This window comes from Drosophila guanche, unplaced genomic scaffold (assembly GCF_900245975.1).
Source record: "Drosophila guanche unplaced genomic scaffold, DGUA_6, whole genome shotgun sequence".
In the NCBI taxonomy this organism is placed as follows: Eukaryota; Metazoa; Arthropoda; class Insecta; order Diptera; family Drosophilidae; genus Drosophila; species Drosophila guanche.
Genome location: NW_022995776.1, coordinates 166,792 through 183,591, shown reverse-complemented (window position 1 = coordinate 183,591; position 16,800 = coordinate 166,792). Strand labels below are relative to the sequence as shown.

Here is a 16,800-nt window from a genome sequence, read left to right as displayed (position 1 = left end):
TATTCTTGATCAGCATCAATAGCCGAGTCGATAGAGCCATGTCTGTCTGTCCGTCCGTCTGTCCATCCGTCTTGTTGAGCGCCTGGATCTCAGAGACCATAAAAGGTAGAGCCACCAAATTTTGCATCCACACTTCTGTATGCTCACACTGTTATAAGTGCATTTCAATAATGAGCCACGCCCCCCTCCGCCCCCGCAAAAGGGCGAAAACCTCCCAAATCTACAGGTTTGAAGATAAAAGACAACTAAAAACGCCATTCCGTAGGAAATGGCCATATCTATCAGATCACCAAATTGGGATCCGATTGGATCATTATTATAGCCACAATGAAGAAATTAATTTCCAGTGGCTAAAACCCACCCTGTCCAGCAGCTTTTGTTGTTCTTTTTACATTCTCTCATTCACACTCTGCTTCTGCTTCACTCGGCCCCTGCCTCTGCCCTCCCCCTGCCAATGACTCTTCCGACTTTCAACCCACCCCGTCCCACAGCTTTTACTTGTTTGTTTTTTTTGTGCGGACGGTGATCTGCCTCTGCCTCGAGTCTGTAGTGTGTGGGTCTAGGGAAGGGCGGCGAGCTTACAGAGCGTGTTGGTGTGAGAAGTGTTGTAGATGTAGATGCTGTCATCTGTCATGAAGAAAAAATTTAAAATTTGACAAAACACCGCTAAGGTGCAGATGTAGTACTGAGTGCCGGGTATAAAAGTTGTGACGCGTAAAAAGCGTCTCACACTTCCCTTCTCGTTTTTTTTGGCTTGCTTGAGGCGTTAAGGCGTCTTGACCCAAACACATTGTGGGTTTAGCGTACGTTTTGAAAACTATTAAGCTTTGAAGTTATTTATTGAGTTAGTTATTAGTTTTTAGTTTTTATTGTTAATATTAGTTATTGAGTTATTTTTTACGAAATTTCCACTTTAAAAACTCAGGAAAAATCTAAAAAATTAAATCCTGTGCTCTTATGTTTTGTGTATAGGTGCATCAATTCGGAGTCGTTTAAAGTACTGCTCATCAAAAGCTTTGGAGAGTCGGCTGATGGATGCATTTATTAGCTTTATAGATTTACTTAGTTCATTAAAACCAGATGTAAGATCTATAATTTATGTGGAAAAGAAAATGGCACCTCTAACAAAAGCGTGAAACAAAAATACCAGATTTTAAAAATTGTTAAAAAAATATTCTACGATAGAAAAAGAAAACATAGTTCTTGAGTTCCTTGAGGTTTCGGGTAGTCGAATACTATCTATTCGACCGGAAAATTCCTAGAGTCTATGCATGCAAAGCAATAAGCACGCATTTTGAATTGTTACCTCAGATTGTCCGACGAGCTTGCACGAATTGAATAGAGCCCTGTACCCTTTGAGTAACAGGCATAGTATTCCGCCATTCTAAGTTAGTATTCAAATCTAAAAACAAAACTAGTTGTAATTAAGTCCTTTTTATTCATATTTAATAATATTTTTTTAAATGTTAGCAAAACAATGCAAAAATTATAAGAAACATATTTATAAACTATAATGGTTTGGATTTGTGCTAATTTGATAAAAAAGTGCCTGTTTGATACATTTATTCGTGCTTGCAAATGATGCCTGCCAAGTATTTACGCGTGTAGAGATATCTTCTTTCGAATATTTTAATATATCCCATACATAAATACAAGCAATTGTAATGTTAACATCTCTGCAAACAGGAATTATAGTTACTTAATATTTAAAAATTTTGCTTATTTAATTGATTTTGGGATGGGGTTTCAGCTTCTGCCGATTATTCTTTCACGAAGTTTATGTCCATCACAAAACAATAGTTCAAGGGGCAAGTATGGGCTGATTTCTTGTATGTTCATATGTATGTATGTATGTATGTATGTACATATGTATGTATGTATGTACATATGTATGTATGTATGTACATATGTATGTATGTATGTATTGTTGTCTACTCGACAAAACAAAACTTTTTTTCCTCAATGAACCAAAACGACTTTTCTGACAATTTTACAATTCGGGCATTAACATTTCTTAAAGAAATATGGGTTTCTTGTATGGCAGAACTTTTTTTTACGAATTTTGAATGTTTTGTATTTTTTTGAAGGTTTTTTGACAGGTAGTGGTTTTTTATATCCGGTACTCAAACGGTAAGCACAAAGTGAGTGTATGTAACGCACAGAAGGAAACGTTTCCGACCCCACAAAGTATATATATTCTTGATCAGCATCACTAGCCGAGTCAATAGAGCCATCTCTGTCTGTCCGTCCGTCTGTCCATCCGTCTTGCTGAGCGCCTGGATCTCAGAGACCATAAAAGGTAGAGCCACCAAATTTTGCATCCACACTTCTGTATGCTCACACTGTTATAAGTGCATTTCAAAAATGAGCCACGCCTACAATTTTGAAGATAAAAGAATCTATCAGATCACCAAATTGGGATCCGATCGGATTATTATTATAGCCACAATGGAGAAATTAATTTCCAGTGGCTAAACCCACCCTGTCCCGCAGCTTTTGTTGCTCTTCTTACATTCTCTCATTCACACTCTGCTTCTGCTTCACTCGGCCCCTGCCTCTGCCCTCCCCCTGCCGATGCCTCTTCCGACTTTTAACCTACCCCGTCCCGCAGCTTATATTTGTTTGTGCGGGCGCTGCCTCTGCCGCGAGTCTGCAGTGTGTGGGTCTAGGGAAGGGCGGCGAGCTACAGGAGCGTGTTGGTGTGAGAAGTGTTGTAGATGTAGATGACAGATATAGAAAAAATGTAAAATTTGACAAATNTGCTTGCAAATGATGCCTGCCAAGTATTTACGCGTGTAGAGATATCTTCTTTCGAATATTTTAATATATCCCATACATAAATACAAGCAATTGTAATGTTAACATCTCTGCAAACAGCAATTATAGTTACTTAATATTTAAAATTTTTCTTATTTAATTGATTTTGGGATGGGGTTTCAGCTTCTGCCGATTATTCTTTCACGAAGTTTATGTCCATCACAAGACAAGAGGTCAAGGGGCAAGTAGGGGCGGATTTCTTGTATGTTCATATGAATGTATGTATGTATGTACATATGGATGTATGTATGTACATATGTATGTATGTATGTACATATGTATGTATGTATTTATTATACATATTTATATATATTATTTATATTTATATATTTTATATATATTTATATCTTAACAGTTTCTATTGTTGTCTACTCGACAAAACAAAACTTTTTTTCCTCAATGAACCAAAACGACTTTTCTGACAATTTTACAATTCGGGCATTAACATTTCTTAAAGAAATATGGGTTTCTTGTATGGCAGAACTTTTTTTTACGAATTTTGAATGTTTTGTATTTTTTTGAAGGTTTTTTGACAGGTAGTGGTTTTTTATATCCGGTACTCAAACGGTAAGCACAAAGTGAGTGTATGTAACGCACAGAAGGAAACGTTTCCGACCCCACAAAGTATATATATTCTTGATCAGCATCACTAGCCGAGTCAATAGAGCCATGTCTGAAGATAAAAGAAAACTGAAAACGCCATTCCGTAGGGAATGACCATATCTATCAGATCACCGGGGATCTTATTGGGGAGGGGCGAGCTTTAGGAGCGTGTTGGCGTGAGAAGTGTTGTAGATGTAGATGACAGATGAAGAAAAAATGCAACATTTTACAAAAAAACCGCTAAGGTACAGATGTAGTACTGAGTACCGGGTATAATAGTTGTGACGCGTAATAAGCGTCTCACACGTCCCTTCTCGTTTTGACATAACTTAAGTATCTTAGATCTGGTTGTATTTTAAAATCAGCTAAATGATGCAGCTAAGAAGTGGAACTAAACACTTTGTGGTTTTAGCTTACCGCCTGGAAAATATTTATCTATGAAATTAAAAAATGTTGATTTTAAAAACTCATGAAAAGTCGAATAAAAACGTATTGTGTTCTCTATTTGTTTAGGTGCAGGTGCATTCATCGAGCGTCGTTTAAGGTATTGCTGATCAAAATCGAATCAAAATTACAATTTTTCTTCATCTGTCATCTAAATCACATCTCACGCTCTGTTATCTCGCCCTCCTCCCCTAGAGCCGACACTACACGAAGCAGAGTGTAAATGTGAGAATGTGCAAAAAATCGTATCGGAGTTCGGTGATCAGATACATATGGTCATTCCCTATAGAATGGCGTTTAAGTAGTTCTTGTATCTTCAAAATTGTGGCTGTGTGAGATTCTTGCCCTTTCTGGGGGCGGAGGGGGGCGGCGATCATTTTGGAAATACACTTGTAGCAGTGTGAGCATAAAGAAGTCTGGATGCAAAACTTGGTTGCCCTATCTCTTATGGTCTCTGAGTACTAGGCTCTCATAAGGACGGACAGAAGGACGGACGGACGGACAGACGGACGGACGGACAAACGAACAGACGGACGGACGGACGGACGGACAGACGGACGGACGGACAAACGAACAGACGGACGGACAGACAGAGATGGCTCAATTGACTCTGCTATTGATGCTGATCAAGAATATATATATACTTTATGGGGTCGGAAACGTTTCCTTCTGTGCGTTACAAACATCCGTTATTCCTCACAAGTACAATATACCCTATATACTCTTCATGTACCGGGTATAAAAAAAGGTAGACATGGGAAGCGGGTATTAAGCTAATTCAAAGTGCTGTTGGCCATAACCGATGCCACATCCAAAGGCTATCACAATAGCAGGGAATGTGAAGACTGAATTAGAAAAATAACTAAGGCGGCGCTCTTAGGAACTGCAGTCAATTTTGAAATTAGTTGTCGCAACTGTGTTTGTAACAACTTGTAGGCTTGAAAGGTACATAGCTGATTCTTACTTTGTTTTGTAGTGATTTGAAATTCAAAGACCTTTTAATCCTATTTGACTACATTTTTAAATTTATTCTACTATTGGTTCTTGTATGTTACTTGCTTACGAGTATTTCGTCTCAATTAAATACAAATGTATGTACGTATTCGATCATGTTTGGTTGTATTATTTTTGCGAACTTGTTTCGTAACATTTGGGGGCTATTTGTATAAGTATTCTGCCTAGAAATTCGTTCATACATATGTACACATATACATATGTATCTATGTAAATACATGTAACTTATTTCCATTTTTGTATTTGAATGGCTAGTTCAAATATTTATGTTTTGTAAAATTTGCTAGTGCAAACGCCTTACAATAAAACATAATGCGCTTAACATACATACATACTACTTTATGGTATAGCCCACGTTTCAGAGCGGGAATATATTTAAAAAATTGTTTTGATATACATACATACAGCGTGTAAGTGTTAGGTGTATTTATATATATAAATATTTATTATTTAATTTTTAACTGTAGGCATTGCTTTTATACAATTCTGTGAACTTTTTGTTTTTTTTTTTTTAATTCAAAAGAAATAAAATTGAATTTTTCGATGAAATTAATTTGAGTAAAGTTTGCTCCTTTTAAATTTTGCTTCTGTGTGTGTGGAATTTTGATTTTTATCATTTTTGCATCAAAAAAACTAGACTTCTCAAAACAAAAAGAGAGTATTTTTTGGGTTGAATTGGTGGGTACTTTTGGGTTGTACTTGGGATTACATAATGCTAAAATATTTCGATCTGCCGCAGCTCGAGACAACACATAATACATATCCATGCGTACTTGGTTTCCATCAGAATTCTTTAAATTTACAAAATTGATTTTCTTGGTTGAGTTTATGCTTCATTTGTATTGTCTGCATCTGTATCTGTTTCTGAGCTGCAGTACCTGTTTGATTTTGAATATTCGTGCGTGTCGTATGCTTATCGGTTTAATTACTAAATTCTACATCAGTCGTTTGGCACGCACGTCACGCGAATAGCGTTCATTTCGGAACAACCAAGTGAAAATGGTCACCAGGTGTTTGTGCTGGCAGGAGAATAGGCTGATTTATTTTTGGTTTAGGCTCCAGTTGGCTGCTGCTGCGGGTTTACAGGGCCTTTCCCATTCCAATGCATTGTCGTGTTTATCGTCAAGCTAAACCTCGGTGCCATCCTCGCCCTCGTCGTCAAACAGCTGACTTGTACTGCCCTGCCCCCTGCGCGTCGCCGTCACGGACATCTTCTTCTTGGGCTTCGGTGGTGGCCTTGGTGGTATCTTTGCAATCTTCGGTGAAGCGGAGTTGGCGACGCTGGAGTGAGTGGGGGACCCTGATGCCACCATCGAGGAAGAAAAACAGGTGGAGTTACCCAGGCCAGCTGCACTAATACTGGCACCCGGAATTATAGCAATCCCATGGTTTTTTCCCCCGGATAGAGACTCTGTTTCTGAGGGATACATGTGTGGTTGTTGATGCTGCCGTTGCATATGTTGCTGCTGTTGCTGGATCAGCTCGTGAATGGGTTCGTAGATCTTGGTCCCATTCGCCGCAGAGACCACTGACGTAAGACTGGGAGTGGCGGGAAGGGGACGATCGCGCATCGAGTACAACTGCTGTGCTCCCTGGGCTCCAAGAGCCTTGGGTAGATTCAGCGTGGAGTTCCCCCCGGCAGTGGTGCGTAGCCCTAGGTTGTCATAGACGGGCTCGGCCTGCAGCTCCGCTGTGGTCTCTGTTCCCGTCTNTGTTTCTGAGCTGCAGTACCTGTTTGATTTTGAATATTCGTGCGTGTCGTATGCTTATCGGTTTAATTACTAAATTCTACATCAGTCGTTTGGCACGCACGTCACGCGAATAGCGTTCGTTTCGGAACAACCAAGTGAAAATGGTCACCAGGTGTTTGTGCTGGCAGGAGAATAGGCTGATTTCTTTTTGGTTTAGGCTCCAGTTGGCTGCTGCTGCGGGTTTACAGGGCCTTTCCCATTCCAATGCATTGTCGTGTTTATCGTCAAGCTAAACCTCGGTGCCATCCTCGCCCTCGTCGTCAAACAGCTGACTTGTACTGCCCTGCCCCCTGCGCGTCGCCGTCACGGACATCTTCTTCTTGGGCTTCGGTGGTGGCCTTGGTGGTATCTTTGCAATCTTCGGTGAAGCGGAGTTGGCGACGCTGGAGTGAGTGGGGGACCCTGATGCCACCATCGAGGAAGAAAAACAGGTGGAGTTACCCAGGCCAGCTGCACTAATACTGGCACCCGGAATTATAGCAATCCCATGGTTTTTTCCCCCGGATAGAGACTCTGTTTCTGAGGGATACATGTGTGGTTGTTGATGCTGCCGTTGCATATGTTGCTGCTGTTGCTGGATCAGCTCGTGAATGGGTTCGTAGATCTTGGCCCCATTCGCCGCAGAGACCACTGACGTAAGACTGGGAGTGGCGGGAAGGGGACGATCGCGCATCGAGTACAACTGCTGTGCTCCCTGGGCTCCAAGAGCCTTGGGTAGATTCAGCGTGGAGTTCCCCCCGGCAGTGGTGCGTAGCCCTAGGTTGTCATAGACGGGCTCGGCCTGCAGCTCCGCTGTGGTCTCTGTTCCCGTCTCGCTCGGGTTGGGCGAAGTAGGCGACTGAAAGTCGCTAAGCTGTGTTCCAGGGTATGTTGATGCTCCCGACGTGCTGGGAGCCCAACTGGGAATACGTGGCTTTCGCGGAATGGTCATGTATCCCTGTTTCATTACCACGGCCGTGGTCGGCGAGTATACTACAGGGGCTGGAAGGAACGGGGACGCAGCGGCCTGCTGGTGGTGAAGAGCGGCAGCTATTTGCTGGTGCTGCCGCGAGTTGTTGGAAGCAATTAGCGCCAGGTTACGTGCCTTGGGATGCTGCAGCGTCATGAAGCCGTTTGTGGCCGCCGATATGGTGGTAGTTCCGTAGATGCCGTGCGGCGTCATGTGTGCGTATACGGGGCTAGCTAGTGGTGCCGAGCGTATTCCGTAAAGGAATTGATCCGGTGTGTTGGACTGGGATGACTGCATGGAAGGGGAGGTGGGTGGAACGCGGGCCGGGAAAGATAGCAGATCCGGAGGCAGACTGTTGCCATAGGCGTCGTCTACGTAGGTGTGCCTGGAGCGGGGAGTGGCCGTCTTGTCCGACAATGTCACCGAATGCGTCTCATCTTCTTGCAAACGATTTGATACTAGAAGAATATAGAATATGTTATATTTTTCTTCAGCAGATTTTGTTAATTATTTGAATATCTTATGAGCAACGCGTATTTCATCCTTTTTTCGTAAAACTTTCTCGTAAAACTTGTTTAAGCTTTTTTTTTACCAATTACAAAATAGTTAATTAAGTTAAATACAAAGCTTTTTATACCCGGTATTCTAAGGGAAAATGTGCACAAAGTGGATGTATGTAACACACAGAAGGAAACGTTTCCGACCCCATAAGATATATATATATTCTTGATTAGCCACCAATAGCCGAGTCGATTGAGCCATGTCTGTCTGTCGGTCTGTCCGTCCGTCTTGTTTGTCGGCTAGTTCTCAGAGACTATAAGAGCTAGAGCCAAAAAATTTTGGCTCCAGACTGAATGCTCACACTGAAAATAGTGTATTTCCAAAATTTGCCCGCCCCCTCGCCCTCGCAAAAGGGCGAACCCCTTCCAAACCTATAGTTTTGAAGATAAAAGAAAACTTAGAGAGCCATTCCGTTGGGAATGCCCATATCTATCAGATCACCAATTGGAGTCCGATTGGATCATTATTATAGCCACAATGAAGAAATCAATTTGCAGTGGCTAAACCCACCCTGTCCCTCTGCTTTTGTTGTTTTTTTCACATTCTCTCATTCACACTCTGCTTCTGCAGTGTGTGGCTTCTGCCTCTGCCGCGTCTCTGCTTCTGCCGTGGATCTGCAGTGTGAGGCTCTAGGGGAGGGGGGCTAGCGAAAATATCGTGTTGGCGTGAGAAGTTATGTAGATGTAGATGAAGATGTGAGGCGTAGAAAAAATGTAAAATGTCAAATGTATAATTCGAAAAAAACAATATGGCACAGGTACATTGACTGAGTAACGTCCACCACATGGAACGAACAACAGGCAATGTGTAATGACAGTATTCACCAGCACCAATGCTACTCAAGAGAATAAAATGTCTTTTAAATTTAAAGTTTAATTTTTACATTTAAGCAAACAGTTGTGAATGATGCACAACAATACCGCCAACGCACAGCCGAAAAGAGGTGGCAAGGTGGAATAATTTGTGGGCCCTTTGGATATCAATTGTAAAGAAGCGTACGCTCCCCACATTTTTTTGTAACGGGACTGAGGAGCCACCGACTCCGAAGCTGAGCCGGCAGAGGACCGACGGAGAGAACAGGGAACGCCGGCAGAAAACGAGCAGAACAGAATCCAAGAGACCGGCTGGAAACGGGAGTACAAAAATTGGATGGCGAGAGCAGTAGTAGACGTGAGTAGACGTGTCCGCGGACAAATAAAAGCGAAGGTTAAAAAAGTGCAGTGCACCATGTGTGATCGAGGAACCAAGAGGAAGCAAGCGGAATAAGGCGGCTGGCTATAAGGACTCACAACGGACACATCGAAATCTTGTGTGCGACTACTAACTACTCGTTGTGAAGCTACGTTTGAAGTTTGTCTGACAATTTCGAGACACTTGCCAGTACGCTTAAAGCTTCACTTATGCTGGAAATCGCTGGTATAAGTGGAACCATGCCTCCTCATTCTACGTTTGTTCTAGAAAACACAATAGCTGCTTTTGCCGGTCATGCCTCGTCATAGGCCAGCATAATCTCTACTTCCAATACAGTTGCCAACATTTAGCGGAGGATATGCGGATTGGACCGACTTGTTTACCACTATTATCGACAATCATCCTGACCATGCGAACATAGAGGATCAGCATCTGCGTTATCGTCTGCGTGATACGGCATTAAAGACCAGGGACCGTAATAATTATAAGCTATATTTTAAAAATCATTCAATAATAATTTTGATTAAATGAGTGAGACGCTTCTTAAGCGTCACAACTTTTATACCCGGTACTCAGTACAACACCTTAGCGGTTTTTATAAAATTGTTTCTTTACCTTTTCATCTACATCTACAACACTTCTCACGCCAACACGCTCCTAAAGCTCGCCCCCCCCCCCCCCCCCCCCCCCCCCCCCCCCCCCCCCCCCCCCCCCCCCCCCTCCCAACGAGCCGCACACTGCAGATCCACGGCAGAAGCAGAGTGTGAATGAGGGAATGTGCAAAAAAAAAACAGAAAAAAAATGCTGTGGGAGGGGGTGGGATATTGTATCTATCTTGTATCTTCAAAATTGTAGCTGTGGGAGATTTTCGCCCTTTTGGGCGGAATTGGGGCTAATTTTTGAAATACACTGGTTTCAGTGTGAGCATACAGCCGTCTGGAGGAAATTTGGTGGCACTAGCTCTTATAGTCTTTGAGAACTAGCCGACAAACAAGAAGGACAGACGGACATGGCTCAATCGATTCGGCTATTGATGCTGCAAAGGAATTTATATACTCTATGGGGTCGGAAACGTTTTCTTCTCTGCGTTGCATACATCCACTTTGTGCACAAATACAATATGAGATATTTACTCTTTGAGCACCGGGTATAACGAGAAGGGATGTTTGAGAGTTTTTACCCGTCACAACTTTTATACCCGGTACTCAATAGTACATACATCTGTACCTCAGTGGTTTCTTTTTATACCCAGTACTCAAAGAGTAAATAGGGTATTGTATTTGTGGGGAATAACGGATCCAATCAGATCCCAATTTGGAGATCTGATATATATGGCCATTCCCTACGGAATGGCGTTTTTAGTTTTCTTTTATTTCAAAATTGTAGATTTGGGAGATTTCCGCCATTTGCGGGGGCGGAGCTAATTTTTGGAATACACTGGTTTCAGTGTGAGCATTAATCAGATCAGGGCTCGGCACCCATACAATTAACGAGCCGTTATTGCGTTTGTGTGTGAAGACACACGCAAAACGGAAGATTTCCCTATATTGGTATTGGTAGGAATCACTGTAATACGAGTGTACGTGAGCGGCAGCACAGCAGCAGCGCCTTATCCTAGCCGACAAACAAGACTATTAAAAGTGTATATCAAACATGAGCCCCGCCCCCGCAAAAGGACCAAACCTACAATTTAAAGATTAAAGAAAACTAAACATTCCGTATGGAAGAATCATATCTATCAGATCACCGAATTGGGATCAGATTGGATCATTATTATAGCCAGAATGAAGAAAGTAACTTTCAGTGGCTAAACCCACCCCGTCCCGCAGCTTTAATTTGTTTTTTGCACATTCTCTCATTCCCACTCTGCTTCTGCAATGTGCGGCCTCTGCCTCTGCAGTGTGCAGTTCTAGGGGAGGGGGGCGAGCTAAAGGAGCGTGTTGGCGTGAGAAGTAATGTAGATGTTGCTGAAAGATGTAGAAAAATGTAAAATGTAAAATTTGAAAAAAACCGTTAAGATACAGATGTTCTACTGAGCACCGGGTATTAAAGTTGTGACGCGTAAGAAGCGTCTCACACGTTCCTCTCGTAGTTTGTATACTCGTTCCTGGAAAATTAAATAGGGTATATTGTTTTTGTGGTGGGAGCAATGTGCGTGACTCACAGAAGGAATCGTTTTGCGACACCATGTGTATATTCTTGATCAGCATCAATAGCCGAATCATCCGTCTGTCTTAATGAGCGCCTGGATATCAGAGACTATAAAAGCTACAGCTACAGCAACGAAATCGAGATTGCATCGAGATAGCTGTGATATCACACTGTTGTATTTCAAAATTTCGCCACTGCATCGTGTAGAGTGTGGATCCGGGGGGAGGGTCGAATAATATTGCGTGTTAGCGGGAGGATTGGCGTAGATGCAGATATCAGATGTAGAAAAAATGTAAAATTAAAAACATTAAATTTGTTTGCTTTTAACTGTTCACTTCACAAAAAAAAAGTTCCGACTTCTGTATCCATTTAGCTATTTACGTTTCGGGTACTGGGTATAAAAAGGGTTGTGTTACATGTTACACATTAGCTGCTAGGTTTTTCTTTCATGTTACTTCGTTTGTTTCGTCTACTGATGCGACGTTGCAGCCCTCCGAACTAGTTCGGTAGGGCAACAACATTTTTGCATTTCAAAGCTGAATATTTCCCGAATGGCAAGCTAAAACAATTTGCAACCAGATCTAAGATACTTAAGTTATGTGAAAGAAAGAAAGACTTTAAATAATTCTTTAAAAAAATGTTTTGTCATAAAAATAAACCATAGTGTATTACAAAATTTGTATGCTCGATATCTATCAGAAAAAAAAGTGAGAAAAAAAATTCGATTATTTCGAGTAGTGTTATTAGTTGCTTCTATAATTCTCTAATAACGCGAATTCACAATGCGATAGCGATATGGCATATACAATTGTATAACTCTGTCACAAAATAGTATTTGTACTCACCATAAACTGTTTCGTCGAGAAGAGTCTTCTTGATCTCGTGTCCATCGTCGCCGCCGTCAACGTTCTCGACGTCAGTTCGCCTGGGTGGTTTCTCCACGGGATTTACCTCGTTTAGTAGGCTCTTTTGCATTTCCATAATAACGGAGCCTTCTAGAATAGAGCCGTTGTGGGTCTTGTCCAGCTTTGAGGAAATCAGGCCATCCACACTAATCATGGTGGTGTCCTTTTGGTAGGTTTTAACACGTCGACAGTACCAAAACAGAGTCAGCACAACGATGATTAGCAGAAAGAGCAGAGTGGTTGTGATCAGGCAGATTATCAGAAACACATTGGTCTGGGGATCGCTGGTTGAGGCGCCAATAGCGCCGCTCATGCCTAGACCGCCAAAGCCGTCAGAAGCGGAAGCCGCTCCAACATAGTCGCCATCAACCAGAAGCTGGAACTCGGCCTCCGCCTTTCCACCTTTATTATCAGCAACACAGATATAGGAGCCTTTATCGGATGCACGCACGCCGAAGATGCGCAGCTCGGAAGTCATAACCTGTGATATCTGCTGGAGGGGCAGCTGTTCCAGTGAGTTCAGCACTTGGATTCGGTGATCATTGAGGTTGAGGGGTCGCTTGTTATATATCCAGGTGACGTTTGGGTGCGGGGAGCCCATTATTCGACAGGGCAGAGTTATGTTGTCCTGGTTGGCTTCGAAGAAGGAGCGAATCGTGCCGAGGATGCGAGGCCTGCAGGCGAAGTTTTCTGAGGGCACATCGCTCCACAGTTTTCCGCGTAGCTGAGGCGGATCCAGGCAGTTGGTTGGGGGGGTGTAGAGGCGCTTAGAGATGGCGTAATCGCGAAAAGCCTGCAGCTCGCAACTGCAGTTCCACACGTTGCCCTGCAGTGATAGGTGCATGAGCTTTTGCAGGTCCTTGAAAGTCTCCATGTGCAGATGTGTTAGCTGGTTTTGCTCCAGCGAGATGGCGCTGATTGGTAGGGAACCCACGAAAACGTTAAGCTGCACCTGCTTAAGGCGGTTGTTACGAAACTCGACCCGCGACAGGTAACTAAGGTTGACGAACAAGTGATTTCGCATGACCTCGATCTCGTTATTGTTCATGATCACGTTTCGCAATTTCTCAAGTCCGGCAAAGGTACCAGGATGCAGCTCCCGAATGCGGTTGCTCGAAATGTCTAGCTCGATCAGAATGTGTAGACCCTTGAACGCCTCACGATGCACCTCCTGAATGGTGCAATTGCGCAGGTACACCTTGTGGAGATTCGGAAGCCCCGCCAGAAGAAACTCTTCGCGACGCAGCTCTGGAATTTGGTTGTGGGCGAAGTCCACTACCTGCATTTCGTTGCTCATGTCCTGCGGTATTTTGGCCAGCGACTTATTTTTACAATCGGCGCTTTTCTTACCCGAATTCCAGTGGCAGTGGCAATTGCTGCAACTCTGCATCCAGTCCATGTGTCCCACAGCCTCGTGCGCTAGGGACAGCAGCACCAGGAACAGCGTCATTACTCCTGCGCATATCCTTCCGCATGTCACCGATTGCTGACTTCGCCTTCTCAGTCCTGGGTGATGCCGTTGTCGGACTGTCATTATTGCTGACGACTGGAACTGACCTCAATAATCGCACTTTAATTCCACAGTGTTCTAATTCTTATTTATTCACTTCTCCTCGCTATTAGTGTCAGCGTTTCACGTACTTTATTTAAATGCCACCCTCCCACTCCTGTTAATCGTTCTTTACCTTTCAATACTTTCCAAAAATTGTGTTATGGTTGTTGTTCTAGCGTCTTGCAGTTTCCTCCTGAAAAAAAACACGCAAAAAAGTTCTTTGATTAATAAGGATTTCGAAAGGGATGGGCGGGGGATTCTGTGCTCAAAGGTCGCTTAAAGTGACTCATTAACAAATGGCGGAAGAGCTCTGGCTGAAAGAAAGGTATTATTTTTTCCCGGTTCGAACCAAAACTACTTTTTCTGATAGAGTGAGGGCTTTCAATTTTTTTTAAGATTTTTTTTTTCTATGAAAGATACCTTATACAATGCCTAATTCATGCAGCTATTCAAAAAAAAAACGAGAAGGGACGTGTGAGACGCTTCTTACGCGTCACAACTTTTATACCCGGCACTCAGGACTACATCTAGATGTAGAAGACATCGCCAACCACTAGATATCGTTCACATTACAGAACACGTAGTAAAAAGCCTACTAAATAAAATGCATACAAAAAATTGGATCAGTTAATTTTCCAAGTATTTTCCAATTTATGAGATATTTAAAACAGCAATAAAATTGGTACTTTTCCCCTGCACATTCTGTGCAATAATGACCGCTAGGTTTCACAGCAGATTTTTCGAAAGTGGCGCCATCTATGAACATTTCTTGTACGCAACTTTGATGGTCACTCTTTTTCTAATACAGAGCGTTAAAAACCGTGTCTTGGTGTTAACTTTTAAAAATTAGCTTTTTGCCACTGTTTCCGCAACTCCTCGCAACCAGTTCAGAATCAAAATCTCGAAATAAAAAGCCAAGTGCTGCTGTTCGACCGAGTCGGTATTCAAATCAATTTAATCTCTTCTTCTTTTCAATTTCGATATTCACATATTAAATGCATGTTCTTCCTCTTTCTCTATCGTATTCACATATTACATGTATGTTCTATAGCAACAAACTTCTGTGAGTATGTAGTAAATGCAACAATTCAATAGCTTAATACTACAAATTCATTTTACTTATACAAAATACTAATTGCTCCCGGCCAAAAGCCCTTTGCGCTAATTTGGCGTAAACAGCCACCAAAACTGGTCATTGGGACAATAGTGCATCTGCACCTCAGCGGTGTTTTGTCAAATTTTATATTTTCTCTTCATCTGTCATCTACATCTACAACACTTCTAACACCAACACGCTCGCCGCTCTTCCCTAGACCCACATACTGCTGACTTGCGGCAGAGGCAGCGCCCTCACAAAAAAAAAAACAAATATAAGCTGTGGGACGGGGTGGGTTAAAAGTCGGAAGAGTCATCGCCAGGGGGAGGGCAGAGGCAGGGGCCGAGTGAAGCAGAAGCAGAGTGTGAATAAGAGAATGTAAAAAGAGCAGCAAAAGCTGCGGGACAGGGTGGGTTTAGCCACTGGAAATTAATTTCTCCACTGTGGCTATAATAATGATCCGATCGGATCCCAATTTGATGATCTGATATATATGGCCATTCCCTGCACGAGAATGTCCCTTCCATTCCCAATTCCCATTCCATTTCCCTTCCATTCCCAAAACTGTAGGTTTGGGAGGTTTTCGCCCTTTTGCGGAGGCGGAAGGGGGCGGGGCTAATTTTTGAAATACACTGGTTTCAGTGCGAGCATACAGCAGTCCGGAGCCAAAATTTGGTGACTCTAGCTCTTATAGTCTCTGAAAACTAGCCGACAAACAAGACGGACAGACGGACAGATAGACATGGCTCTATCGACTCGGCTATTGATGCTGATCAAGAATATATATACTTTATGGGGTCGGAAACGCTTCCTTCTGTGCGTTACATACAACCGTAATTCGCACAAATACAATATACCCTATTTACTCTTTGAGTACGGGGTATAAAAACTGAAATACAAAACCATCTTTGTGGCACTCTGCCCATTCTGCGGTTTCAGTAGGAACAACAAGGATGGAGATTGAGATAGGATGTGGCTAAGGTTGCTGGGGGGAAATCCAAGAAGTCCATGCTGGATGCAGGGTCGTTGCCTCAGAGCCTGACTACGTCGAGAAGCTGGGTGGGGAGCACTTGCTCGCCTTTGACGGCTGGGTTTGATTGATCCAAGAAGGCATTGCCTGAGTGGCAGCTGTAGTGCGGCATAGCGGTCAAAGTCAAAGTCAATGCCCATGAAAATTGTGGCTGAATTATTATGCGTTAAGGAAATAGATTTACTCGAAAGGTTGTTGAGTGTTTTAGGTGGGCGATGAGTGTATATATGTATGTTCATATACCCCATTCATTATACCCGGTACTCGAAGAGTGAATGGGGTATATTGTATTTGTGCACAAAAGTGGATGTATGTAACATACAGAAGGAAACGTTTCCGACCTAATAAAGTATATTTATTCTCGATCAGAATCAATAGCCGAGTCGATAGAGCCATGTCTGTCTTTCCATCTGTCTGTCTTGTTGAGCGCCTGGATCTCAGAGACTATAAAAGCTAGAGCCACCAAATTTTGCTTTCAGATGGCTGTATGCTCAGACTGTTACAAGTGTATTTAAAAATTTCGCCACCGCAAATGTCGAAAATCTGCGAAAATAACACTAATCGATAGCTCAGATGCTGGCTGCCCTCTAGCCGCAGCGCTCAAACGTCGTAGATCGCGAGAGTGAGCGAGAGCGCCGAGAGCCAACGCACCCGCTGTTAGCAACAGCCCGCTGCTAACTCTCTGATCACACTGCTGCCACTTTTAACAAAGAGAGAAGGAGCGGGAGCAGCGTAC

At 42.9% G+C, this 16,800-nt stretch overlaps 2 protein-coding genes across 4 annotated transcripts in view; both read right to left on the bottom strand.

Annotated features, from left to right (window-relative positions):
- Window positions 1–5,590: 5,590 nt before the first annotated feature.
- On the bottom strand, window positions 5,591–6,829 carry LOC117591346. The gene is made up of 2 exons (XM_034284571.1): window positions 6,816–6,829; window positions 5,591–6,609 (listed from the first exon to the last, which is right to left on the bottom strand). Exons 1-2 carry the CDS (start codon window positions 6,827–6,829, stop codon window positions 6,006–6,008), a joined length of 618 nt encoding a protein of 205 aa, XP_034140462.1. The 3' UTR covers window positions 5,591–6,005.
- Window positions 6,595–16,800, bottom strand: part of LOC117591349 — a 113,736-nt gene continuing 103,530 nt past the window's right edge. For 2 of the 3 annotated variants that reach the window (XM_034284575.1, XM_034284577.1), the window contains 2 exons: window positions 12,327–14,131; window positions 6,595–8,036 (listed from right to left, as the gene is read on the bottom strand). In XM_034284575.1, coding sequence (XP_034140466.1) covers window positions 6,859–8,036; window positions 12,327–13,920 — 2,772 coding nt within the window. In that variant the 5' untranslated portion in view covers window positions 13,921–14,131 and the 3' untranslated portion in view covers window positions 6,595–6,858. The remainder of the gene's footprint in view (window positions 8,037–12,326; window positions 14,132–16,800) is intronic. The other variant, XM_034284576.1, reaches the window with a different exon arrangement.